The 12,826-nt window shown below is 67.3% G+C and overlaps 1 protein-coding gene across 1 annotated transcript; it reads left to right on the top strand.

Annotated features, from left to right (window-relative positions):
- Window positions 1-355: 355 nt before the first annotated feature.
- LOC101936383 (T-complex protein 1 subunit theta-like) lies at window positions 356-2,339 on the top strand. The gene has a single exon (XM_042843841.2). The coding sequence runs from the start codon at window positions 579-581 to the stop codon at window positions 2,229-2,231; it is 1,653 nt and encodes a 550-aa protein (XP_042699775.2). The 5' UTR covers window positions 356-578; the 3' UTR covers window positions 2,232-2,339.
- Window positions 2,340-12,826: the final 10,487 nt, after the last annotated feature.

The raw sequence follows: 12,826 nt of genomic DNA, 5'->3' as shown, positions 1-12,826 counted from the left end.
CCATCCTGGATTCTCCCAGCTCCCTCCCCCTCCCAACTCCTGTGATTCTGCTCCCACCCTAGTTCCCACCGCTGCCCCACCTAGTGCTGACCTCACTCCCATTCCAGCCAATGGGGTGGCAGAACAGCTCCCGCACGGAAGGCGCCACTATGACATCGCCCGTTTACGTACGGTTTGCAGCAGTCGGTTACCGGCCCCCCGGTGCCGGCGACAGGACCCCAGCGTCCAAGTCCCTGCCTCCCACTTGCACCGTGAGCAGAGATGGGGTCGCCCCTGGTGGGGGGTAACCCTGGATATAGTGGGGAAACCACCCCAGATCCAGTGCCCCCTAGAGGGGACAGGCCCCTGCCCCGTTCCCTGCCCCCCTGAGCCAGCCAGTCCCCACCGTGGGGCCAGAGGGGAGCCGGTGCCCCCTAGAGGGACAGACCCCGTGTCCATTCCCTGCCCCTCTGATTCAGCTAGTCCCCGCCCTGGAGCTGGATGGGAGCTGGTGCCCCCTAGAGGGGACAAGCCCCTGCCCCATTCCCTGCCCCAGCCAGTCATAACATGGCCATTGGTTGTCTCTCTCTCCGCAGGCCATGGCCGCCCACGTGCCCCTGCCCCCTGGCCTGCCCCAGCTGCTCAAAGCCGGCACCAAGTACTTCTCCGGCCTGCAGGAGTCGCTCTTCAGCCACATCACGGCCTGCCGGGCCCTGGCCATGTGCCTGCGCACCTCCTACGGGCCGCTGGGCCACAACAAGCTGGTGATCACCCACCTGGGCAAGGCCCTGTGCACGGCCCATGCCGGCACCATCCTGCGGGAGCTGGAGCTGGAGAACCCGGTGGCCCGGATGCTGGGCGCGGCCAGCCAGGCCCAGGAGGAGGAGACGGGCGATGGGGCCAATGCTGTGGTGCTGCTGGCCGGGGCGCTGCTGGACAACGCCGAGAAGCTGCTGCGTGCCGGCCTGCCCGTGGCCGCCGTGCGGGACGGCTACGACGCGGCCTGCAAGGAAGCCGTGCGGCTGCTGCCCGGCCTGGCCTGCCACGTGCTAGCGGATCTCCGGGACCCGGCCGGGGTGGCCGGGGCCCTGCGTGCCGCCGTGGGCAGCAAGCTCTTCGGCTACCAGGATTTCCTGGCCGAGCTGGTGGCCCGGTGCTGCGTGGCGGCACTGAGCCCGGAAGGCGCCTTTGAGCCCAATAACGTGCGCCTCTGCAAGGTGCCAGGGGGCGGCGTCACCGACTCCTGCCTGCTGGAGGGCATGGTCTTCTGCACCGAGGTCGAGAGCCAGGTGCACCAGGCACACGAGGCCCGGATCGCCGTCTACTGCTGCCCCTTCGGCCTGGCCCGCAGCGAGACCAAAGGCATGGTGCTGTTCCAGGGGGCGGCGGAGATGCGGGCGTACGGCGACGCCGAGGAGGCGCTGCTGGGGCGGCGCGTCCGGGCCATCGCTGAGGAGGGGGCCAGCGTGGTGGTGGTGGGCGGGCGGGTGGACCCGCTGGCCCTGCAGTACGCCGACCAGCTGGGGCTGATGGTGGTGCGGCTCAGTTCCCGGCTGGAGCTGCAGTGCCTGTGCCGGGCCGTGGGCGCTGTCCCGCTGGCCAGCCTGGTGCCCCCGCCGCCCGGCGCCATAGGGCACTGCCGGCGCGTCTACCTCAGCGAGATCGGGAGCACGGCCGTGGTGGTTTTCCGCCAGGACGGCGGCGCCTGCCCCGTGGCCACCATCCTGCTGCGGGGGGCTACCCACGAGCTGCTCTGCAGCCTGGAGGAGGCGGTGACAGACGGGCTGAACACCTACAAGGCCCTGGTGAGTGACCGCCGGCTGCTGCCCGGGGCAGGGGCGGCGGAGATGGCCCTGGCCGTGCGGCTGGCCACGCTGGGCACCTACCTCCCCAGCCTGGAGCAGTACGGCATCCTGGAGTTCGCCCAGGCTTTGAAGACCCTGCCGGCGGCGCTGGCCGAGAACGCGGGGCTGCCGGTCAACGAGACCATGGCGGCGCTGGAGGCCCTGCACCAGCTGGGCACGGCCACCGCCGGTGTCCGGCCGGGCGAGGGGGGGGCTCCCACCATGGACGCTGCCCGGGAGGGGGTGCTGGACTCCTTGCTGGTCAAGGAGAAGGTCATCCGCCTGGCGGTCCACACGGCCACCACCCTGCTGGGCGTCAGCCACATCCTGGTGGCCAAGAAGAGCGGGGGACCGAAGGTCCGGGGGGAGAACCCCAACTGGGACCTGGAACCCGACACCCTGGAGTGAGCCGCTGTCAAGGGAGAGGGGGCTGCCCCGCGGCCACACGGAAACGGGCCCCCGCCGGCCCTCCGGCCCCTGCCCCCCATCCGCCCGTTGGCACCCCAATAAACAGCTTCTCACCATGTTACAGAGACTCCACTGTCAGTCCTGCCCTCCTCTCTCCCCGTCGTGCCGGGCACTGCACAGACCCCCGAGTACCTCCCAGGGGAGAGCACCCCCTGCTGAGCCCCCCCACCCCGCTCCCTGCCCCACAGCACCCCCTAGCGCCACCCTGGGGCCAGCCCTGCCTGCCAGGGGAGAGCGCCCCCTGCTGAGCCCTCTGCCCCGCTCCCTGCCCCTAGCGCCCAGCCCGCCCTGCTCTAACCACCAGCCCCCACTTCCCTCTCAGAGTCGGGGAGAGAACCCAGGAGTCCTGGCTCCCAGCCCGCCCTGCTCTAACCACCAGCCCCCACTTCCCTCTCAGAGTCGGGGAGAGAACCCAGGAGTCCTGGCTCCCAGCCCGCCCTGCTCTAACCACCAGCCCCCACTTCCCTCTCAGAGTCGGGGAGAGAACCCAGGAGTCCTGGCTCCCAGACCCCCCCACATTCTACCAGATGGGGAGGGGAGACTTTACCCCTGGGGGGGCTGATGGGGGTGGGGGAGGAGGGGCTGAGCGGACTCTCCAGGGGCCGTAATTAAGCCCAGGCGGGAGACGTGCCCTTGATTGCATTTCCCTTTAAACCAGCGCTAATGACACTTCCCTTCCCTGTCCCTAGGCCCAGCCCTCCTCCCCCCCCCCCCGCCGCAGCTAAGGATGGGGGGGCAGTGACACCCTGTCTCTATCCCCACACGCACCCATCCCCTCCCTCTCACCCCATGCCCCCCTCCTGCCCAAGCCAATCCTGTCCCAAATCTTGGGGGTTTCCCCTTCCCCAGCCCCACTCCCCCATGTGTTGCGGCACCGTAACTATAACAACCCGGACCGGGGGGTGGGGGCTGGCGGGGGGCTGGATCTTGCCAAGGCGGGGGGCTGGGAAGGGCCTGGCGCAGAAGTTAAACATTGATGGCTGGGAAAGGTCGGGTCCCTGCGGGGGCACATGTCAGGGTCGCCCTGCCCGGCTACGAGCCGACCCCCCCCCCGGCCCCGCGCCATGGGGCCCCTGGGAGCCGGCCTCTGCCAGCCGTCAATGTTTAACTCCTGCGCCGGGCCCTTCCCAGCCCCCCGCCTCCTCGTGGGGGGAGGGTGTATCAGCCGGGGGGGGGGGGAGGGCAGGATGTGCCAGGCTGCAGGGGGGGAGGTGGGGAGGGCAAAGACATGAATCCCCCACATCTGCCTTAGACTGAACAATGGGGTCAGTGCCAATGGCTGCCGGTGCCCCTCACTCCCGACCCACAGCCCCTGCCAGCCCGGCCCTGCCCCCCCCCAGCTCTGCCAGTGCCCCTCACTCCCGACCCACACCCCCCTGCTAGCCCAGCCCTGCCGGTGCCCCTCACTCCCGACCCGCAGCCCCTGCCAGCCCAGCCCTGCCCCCCCCAGCTCTGCCGGTGCCCCTCACTCCCGACCCGCAGCCCCTGCCAGCCCAGCCCTGCCCCCCCCCAGCTCTGCCAGTGCCCCTCACTCCCAACCCACACCCCCCTGCTAGCCCAGGCCTGCCGGTGCCCCTCACTCCCGACCCGCAGCCCCTGCTAGCCCGGCCCTGGCCCCCCCCACAAGCTCTGCCGGTGCCCCTCACTCCCGACCCACATCCCCTGCCCCCCCAGCTCTGCCGGTGCCCCTCACTCCCGACCACCCTGCCAGCCCAGCCCTGCCCCCCACCCAGCTCTGCCGGTGCCCCTCACTCCCGACCCGCAGACCCTGCCAGCCCAGCCCTGCCCCCCCCCCAGCTCTGCCGGTGCCCCTCACTCCCGACCCGCAGCCCCTGCCAGCCCAGCCCTGCCCTCCCCCCAGCTCTGCCGGTGCTCCTCACTCCCGACCTGCAGCCCCCGCTAGCCCAGCCCTACCCCCCCTCAGCTCTGCCGGTGCCCCTCACTCCCGACCCGCAGCCCCCCCAGCCCAGCCCTGCCCCCCCCCAGCTCTGCCGGTGCCCCTCACTCCCGACTCACAGCCCCTGCTAGCCCAGCCCTGCCCCCCCTCAGCTCTGCCGGTGCCCCTCACTCCCGACCCGCAGCCCCTGCCAGCCCGGCCCTGCCCCCCCCAGCTCTGCCGGTGCCCCTCACTCCCGACCCGCAGCCCCTGCCCCCCCAGCCCTGGGCTCCCCGAATGGCTCTGTCTGTGCCACACAGTTGAGCTCAGGATGGGCCAGGCCATGTGGGGGTGGCTGGAACCGGCTGGCTCACAGCCGGGGGCCTGTCTGTAGAGCTGTTTGGGGCCTGGGGGGGCGGGGGGGCGCTGGTCTCACTCCTTTCCCAACAGCAGGAAGGGAACCCAGGAGTCCAGGCCCAGGGGCGGGGGCGGGTTGGGCCCATCTCTGGTTTCCATTTGATTTATCCCCTTTTTAATGAAGCTGGATTCCAGCCGTCGCCTGGGATCTCACCACGATAGGGGGAGGGGGGGGCTGTCAAGGAGAAACCCCCCCTTTCCCCCTTCCCCCACAGCCCTCTCCAACATCCCTCTCCTCCGCCAGCCCCCCAGGGCCCTTGTTCACACTCGCTGGGTTCTGCATCGCTTTGTGACACCTCTCCTGACACCTTCAGAGACAGCCCCCCAACCCCCCGCCTCCACCTGCTCCCTCCCCCCACCCCCTGCTCCCCCATATCCCCCACCCCTTGCCTTCCCAGCAGCCTCCTCCTCACTGTCCCCCCCCGCAGTCACCCCCTTCCCCCCCCATTAGTTAGTGCCACTCACTCCCGACCCACAGCCCCCGCTAGCCCAGCCCTGCCCCCTGCCCCAGCTCTGCCGGTGCCCCTCACTCCCAACCCGCAGCCCCCGCTAGCCCAGCCCTACCCCCGCCCCAGCTCTGCCTGTGCCCCTCACTCCCGACCCGCAGCCCCCTGCTAGCCCAGCCCTGCCCCCCCAGCTCTGCCAGTGCCCCTCACTCCCGACTCGCAGCCCCTGCCAGCCCAGCCCTGGGCTCCCCCCAGCTCTGCCGGTGCCCCTCACTCCCGACCTGCAGCCCCTGCTAGCCCAGCCCTGCCCCCCCCAGCTCTGCCAGTGCCCCTCACTCCCGACCCGCAGCCCCTGCCAGCCCGGCCCTGCCCCCCCCCAGCTCTGCCGGTGCCCCTCACTCCCGTCCCACAGCCCCTGCAAGCCCAGCCCCCTGCCCCCCAGCTCTCCCAGTGTCCCTCACTCCTGACCCACAGCCCCCTCCTACCCCCATCCCTGTCTCTCCCAGACGCCCGCCCTGGTGCCAGGCTGGCCCGGGAGTGTGGGAAGCCAGGGACATTTGCAGACTGCGCTCCCCCCCCCCCCCCCCCCGCGTGTGATTGATGGGGATTTTTAATTAAAACTCAATATTTTCTCTCCTCTATTAAATGGCTGTTTCTAGGGAACCCCTCCCCCCGCCCCCCTGCAGCCTGACAGTGCCGGGCCTGGCTTCTCTCGCCCTGTTTGCTGCCGCCCCCCAGCTCCCCCCTGCACACTCCGGCCCCAGCTGCAGCTGGGATGCTACAGAGACCACATGGGGCCTGTCCCCTCTAGGGGGCGCTGGCTCCCCTCTGGCCCCAGGGCGGGGACTGGCTGGGTCAGGAGGGGCAGGGAATGGGGTAGGGGCCTCTCCCCTCTAGGGGGCACCGGCTCCCATCCGCAAAAATGAGCTGCTGGCGGGGGTTGAGGGGCATTGGGGGTAGGAGATCGCGGGGGCAGGGGTGGCAGTAGGTTATGGGGGGCAGAGGGGGAGCTGGCTGCTGGGGCTGGGGTGGGGTTTGGGGAGCTCACGGCTGTGGGGGGCCGGGGAAGCTGGCAGGACGACACCCTGCGGGAACCAGAGACACTGATGGCCAGACACGTACCTGCCTCCGAGGGAAGGGGCTGCTGCCAGCCGGGACCCCTCCCCCGCCGCGAGCCGGGACCCTGACCCCTCTCCCGCCTCGAGCCCAGACCCCGACATCTCCCCCGCTGCTAGCCCGGACCCCAACCCTAGCGTAAGCTCCAGCCCCGCAAACCCAGACCCATTAACCCTGAGACCCCTAACCTCTGAGCCCCACCCCAACCTCTGACCCCAGTCCCTAACCGTGGACCCCTAACTTCTAACCCCCACCCCAACCTCTGACCCCGGTCCCTAACCCCAATTCTTAACCTCTGACCCCAACCCCTAACCTTTAAACCCGGCCATAACCTAACCCCCAATCTCTAACCCTGCCCTCTAACACCTAACTTCCGACGCCAGTCATAACCTGTGACCCCAGCCTCTGACCCCGATCCCTAACCCCAACCTCTACCCCTAACAGCGGATCCCGACCCCTAATCTTTAACCTTGGCCACAACCCGACCCCCAATTTCTAACCCTGACCTCTGACCCCAACCATAACCTCAGCCCTGACCTCTAACCCTGCCCCCTGCCCCCTAACCCTTCACCTCTAACCTGATCCCTAACCTCTGACCCTCAACCCTGATCCCTAGCCCCTCTCCCTAACTCCAAACCCAGCACTACCCCGAACAACCCCCCGCACCGGTCTGCACCCCCTGCTTCCCCCCATCCCCAGTGTGGGACCCTCATCCCCCAGCCCCTGCCTGGGGCAGCCAAGATCCCACCCCCCAACTCTGTGAGTTCAAGTCCCCCCAGGCCACGCCGAGGGGCTTGGTCGCTGCTCCCCACCTGGGTGCCCCCCCCATCGCCCACAGGAGGTCACAGCCCCCTGCCACGCCCCACTGAGCACCGGGGCACAACTGCCCAGACCCTCGCCCAACGTACAGCCAATCACTAGGGAGCTCGGGGGGGGGGGTCTGCTTCCCACATTCCCCGAGCCCCCGCCCTTCCCCTCGCTCTGTACCCCACAGCTACACCCCACTTCCCCCCAGGCATGCTGGCTCCCAGCCCCCGAGCTCTGACCACCAGCCCCCACTCCGTTCCCAGAGCCGGGGAGAGAACCCAGGAGTCCTGGTGCCCAGCCCCCCCCCCTCCCTCCGCGCTCTAACCCACCAGTCCCCACTCCCCTCCCGGAGCCAAGGAGAGAACCCAGGAGTCCTGGCTCCCAGCCCCCCCGCTCCTCTAACCCACCAGCCCCCACTCCCCTCCCAGAGCTGGGGAGAGAACCCAGGAGTCCTGGCTCCCTGCCCCCCCTGCTCTAACCCACCAGCCCCCACTCCCCTCCCAGAGTTGGGGAGAGAACCTGGGAGTCCTGGCTCCCAGCCCCCCTGCTCTGACCCACCAGCCCCCACTCCACTCCCAGAGTTGGGGAGAGAATCCAGGAGTCTTGACTCCCAGCAACCCCCCCCCCCACACCATCACGGCAGGTCACTGTGACCACTACAGGCTACAGCTGGGCAGTGGCTGCACATGCAGCTGCCAGGTGTCCCACTAGGGGGCAGCGTTTCCCCAGGACTCTCGCCTGCCCCACATATTTGTGCCAAGGGGCGATGGGTCAGGCTGGGCCAGGCTCTGCTCCGGGCCTGGCCCAGCCCATCTGCGGCGGGGAGCTGTGATTGATGCTCGGCCCCACAACAGCTGCCTCCAGTCACAGTGAAGAGACCCTGTCTGTCAGGGGGGGCACAGAGTGAGGCGATAGATAGATCGATAGATAGATGAGGATGGGGAGGGATAGACAGAGGGGTGTGGATGGGGATAGATAGATAGAGGGTTGTCTGGAGATAGATGTGGGGGACGGGGTGGGCGGGGGGACATTGCTGTACACACGCGGGGAGGACGGGGCGGGCAGGGGGACATTGCTGTACACACGTGGGGAGGACGGGGCGGGCGGGGGGACATTGCTGTACACACGCGGGAAGGACGGGGAGAGATGGGGAGGACGGGGCGGGCGGGGGGACACTGCTGTACACGGGGGGGAGGACGGGGCGGGCGGGGAGAGATGGGGAGGACGGGGCGGGCGGGAGGACACTGCTGTACACACGCAGGGAGGACAGGACGGGCGGGGAGAGATGGGGAGGACGGGGGGACATTGCTGTACAGATGCGGGGAGGACGGGGAGAGATGGGGAGGACGGGTCGGGCGGGGGGACACTGTTGTACACACACGGGGAGGAAAGGACGGGCGGGAAGAGATGGGGAGGACGGGGCGGGCGGGGGAACACTGCTGTACACACGCAGGGAGGACGGGGCGGGCGGGGAGAGATGGGGAGGACGGGGGGACATTGCTGTACAGACGCGGGGAGGACGGGGAGAGATGGGGAGGACGGGGCGGGCGGGAGGACACTGCTGTACACACGTGGGGAGGACGGGGAGAGATGGGGAGGACGGGGCGGGCGGGAGGACACTGCTGTACACACGTGGGGAGGACGGGGAGAGATGGGGAGGACGGGGCGGGCGGGAGGACACTGCTGTACACACGCGGGGAGGACGGGGCGGGCGGGAAGAGATGGGGAGGACGGGGAAACATTGCTGTACAGATGCGGGGAGAGATGGGGAGGACGGGGAGAGATGGGGAGGACGGGGCGGGCGGGAGGACACTGCTGTACACACGCGGGGAGGACGGGGAGAGATGGGGAGGACGGGGCTGGCGGGAGGACACTGCTGTACACACGCGGGGAGGACGGGGAGAGATGGGGAGGACGGGGCTGGCGGGGGGACACTGCTGTACACACACGGGGAGGACGGGACAGGCGGGGAGAGATGGGGAGGACGGGGCGGGCGGGGGGACACTGCTGTACACACGCGGGGAGGACGGGGCGGGCGGGGAGAGATGGGGAGGACCGGGCGGGCAGGGGGACACTGTTGTACACACACGGGGAGGACAGGAGGGGCGGGGAGAGATGGGGAGGACGGGGCGGGCGGGGGGACACTGCTGTACACACGTGGGGAGGACGGGGCGGGCGGGGAGAGATGGGGAGGACCGGGCGGGCGGGGGGTCACTGCTGTACACACGTGGGGAGGACGGGGAGAGATGGGGAGGATGGGGCGGGCGGGGAGAGATGGGGAGGACGGGGCGGGCGGGAGGACACTGCTGTACACACTTGGAGAGGACGGGGAGAGATGGGGAGGACGGGGCGGGCGGGGGGACAATGCTGTACACACGTGGGGAGGACGGGGAGAGATGGGGAGGACGGGGCGGGCGGGGGGACACTGCTGTACACATGGGGGGAGGACGGGGAGAGATGGGGAGGACGGGGCTGGCGGGGGCGGGACACTGCTGTACACACGTGGGTGGGCGGAAGGACGATAGCTAGCCGGGGGGCACCCTCCTACATAGGTGTCTATGGGGCTGGCTAGTTTTCCTCTCTCCTGGCAGCCAATACTGGCCCCAGGGCCGTTCCAAAGCTGAGGCTGGAACCCAGGCGTCCTGACTCCCAGCCCCCCCCACCCCCCAGCTCTGAGCCCGAGTTAATTCTCCATGTCCTGTCCCAGCCCCCTGCCAGGGCTGGGGGAGGGAAGGGGAGAGATTTAAAGAGACAGGAGCGGATGTGGCCACCTGAACTTCCACCCAGCCCCCTCCCCATGTCCAGGGGCCTCCACCCAGCCGGGGCCAGCCCCCCCTCCCCCCAACCACTAGACCCCACTGCCTGCCCAGCGCCGGGGAGAGAACCCAGGAGTCCGGGATCTCTGCACAGGGGGAGGGGAGCGGGATGGTGCCTACAGGCCGCTTTACTCAGCAGTAGACAAACGTGACCTAATTGGGGACTGACCCCAGGCGACCCCTGGCTGGCAGTGCGGACCTGGTGCTCGCTGATCTAATAGCCAGTCCCGTCCCTCGTTAGCAGCACACACACCCCACTCTGTGCCCCCCACATCGCTCCTGTGAGGGTTGGCGGGGGGGCAGGGAAGTGGTTTAGAACAGGGACAGCTAAGTGCCAGGACTCCTGGGTTCTCTCCCCGGCTCTGGGAGGGGAGTGGGGGCTGGTGGGTTAGAGCAGGGGGGGCTGGGAGCCAGGACTCCTGGGTTCTCTCCCTGGCTCTGGGAGGGGAGTGGGGGCTGGTGGGTTAGAGCAGGGGGGGCTGGGAGCCAGGACTCCTGGGTTCTGTTCCGAGTCACTCCCAACCCTCCCATCCCCGACCCAGGGCCTGATCCTAACCAGTGTCCCCTCGAGGGGAAACACCCCACCCCACCCCCACGAGCTGCCCATCCCCGGACCCCTCACCCCCTCCACAGCTTCTGCAGCAACTTCTGCCACTAACCGTGTTGCGTGAGGCCGTTATGTGAACGGATCTGACAGCAGCCAGCGCGGCCCCCCCACTGTCTCCCCCTCCCCAGGGCAGAGTCTGTCCTATGCACCATGGATCTAATGACGCTTCTCACCTCCCCCCCCCCGAATGCAGCCCCTCTGGCGTTGGGGGAGGAGGGTGGCATAGGCCTGGCTTAGATCAGCTGGGAACAGAGACAGCCCCCCCATCACATCCAGCCCTCCCCCCGCCCCGCCACATCCAGGCCCCTTGTCAGGGTGAGGGTGAGACAGGGACAGGGACAGGGACATGGGAGGTTATTTCGGGGGAGAGAGACACCAGGCAAAACGCAGCGAGAAAGGCAGAGCGAGGGTGGGAATGGGGCAGGGGCCTGTCCCCTCTAGGGGACGCCGGCTCCCACCCGGCCGCAGGGTGGGGACTGGCTGGCTCAGGGGGGGCGGGGAATGGGGCAGGGGAACTTTTCTCTCTCGGGGGCACCAGCAGTGATCCAGACCCAGGTGCCCCCCAAACTAGGGATATGAATCCCCAGTGAATATTCCCCCCTTGCTGAGAGAAAGGGGGCAGTGTGTGGGGATAGAGAGATAGAACAATGGGAATAGATAAGGAGACAGACAGGGTGCTTATAGGAATATACAGACAGACAGGATATGAACGAGAATAGATAGATAGACAGACAGGCAGAGGGTGCGAACAGGAATAGACCGACAGACAGACAGGCAGAGGGTGCGAACAGGAATAGACCGACAGACAGACAGACAGGCAGAGGGTGCGAACGGGAATAGACCGACAGACAGGCAGGCAGAGGGTGCGAACGGGAATAGACCGACAGACAGACAGACAGGCAGAGGGTGCGAACGGGAATAGACCGACAGACAGACAGACAGGCAGTGGGTGCGAACGGGAATAGACCGACAGACAGACAGACAGGCAGAGGGTGCGAACGGGAATAGACCAACAGACAGACAGACAGGCAGAGGGTGCGAACGGGAATAGACAGACAGACAGACAGACAGGCAGAGGGTGCGAACGGGAATAGACAGACAGGCAGGCAGACGGTGCAAATGGGAATAGACAGACAGGCAGAGGGTGCGAACGGGAATAGACCGACAGACAGACAGACAGGCAGAGGGTGCGAACGGGAATAGACCGACAGACAGGCAGGCAGAGGGTGCGAACGGGAATAGACCGACAGACAGACAGACAGGCAGAGGGTGCGAACGGGAATAGACCGACAGACAGACAGACAGGCAGTGGGTGCGAACGGGAATAGACCGACAGACAGACAGACAGGCAGAGGGTGCGAACAGGAATAGACCGACAGACAGACAGACAGGCAGAGGGTGCGAACGGGAATAGACCGACAGACAGACAGACAGGCAGAGGGTGCGAACGGGAATAGACCGACAGACAGACAGACAGGCAGAGGGTGCGAACGGGAATAGACCGACAGACAGACAGACAGGCAGAGGGTGCGAACGGGAATAGACCGACAGACAGACAGACAGGCAGAGGGTGCGAACGGGAATAGACCGACAGACAGACAGACAGGCAGAGGGTGCGAACGGGAATAGACCGGCAGACAGACAGACAGGCAGAGGGTGCGAACGGGAATAGACCGACAGACAGACAGGCAGGCAGAGGGTGCGAACGGGAATAGACCGACAGACAGGCAGGCAGAGGGTGCGAACGGGAATAGACCGGCAGACAGACAGACAGGCAGAGGGTGCGAACGGGAATAGACCGGCAGACAGACAGACAGGCAGAGGGTGCGAACGGGAATAGACCGACAGACAGACAGGCAGGCAGAGGGTGCGAACGGGAATAGACCGACAGACAGACAGGCAGGCAGAGGGTGCGAACGGGAATAGACCGGCAGACAGACAGACAGGCAGAGGGTGCGAACGGGAATAGACCGACAGACAGACAGGCAGGCAGAGGGTGCGAACGGGAATAGACCGACAGACAGACAGACAGGCAGAGGGTGCGAACGGGAATAGACCGGCAGACAGACAGACAGGCAGACGGTGCAAATGGGAATAGACAGACAGGCAGAGGGTGCGAACAGGAATAGACCGGCAGACAGACAGACAGACAGAGGGTGCGAACGGGAATAGACCGCCAGACAGACAGACAGGCAGAGGGTGCGAACAGGAATAGACCGGCAGACAGACAGACAGGCAGAGGGTGCGAACGGGAATAGACCGACAGACAGACAGACAGGCAGAGGGTGCGAACGGGAATAGACCGACAGACAGACAGGCAGAGGGTGCGAACGGGAATAGACCGACAGACAGACAGGCAGAGGGTGCGAATGGGAATAGACCGACAGACAGACAGGCAGGCAGAGGGTGCGAACGGGAATAGACCAGCAGACAGACAGAGCGTGCGAACG

The sequence above is a fragment of the Chrysemys picta genome, chromosome 16, assembly GCF_011386835.1.
Source record: "Chrysemys picta bellii isolate R12L10 chromosome 16, ASM1138683v2, whole genome shotgun sequence".
Classification (NCBI taxonomy): Eukaryota; Metazoa; Chordata; order Testudines; family Emydidae; genus Chrysemys; species Chrysemys picta.
The sequence above is the reverse complement of the archived record's forward strand: the minus strand, read 5'-3'. Positions and strand labels throughout refer to the sequence as shown.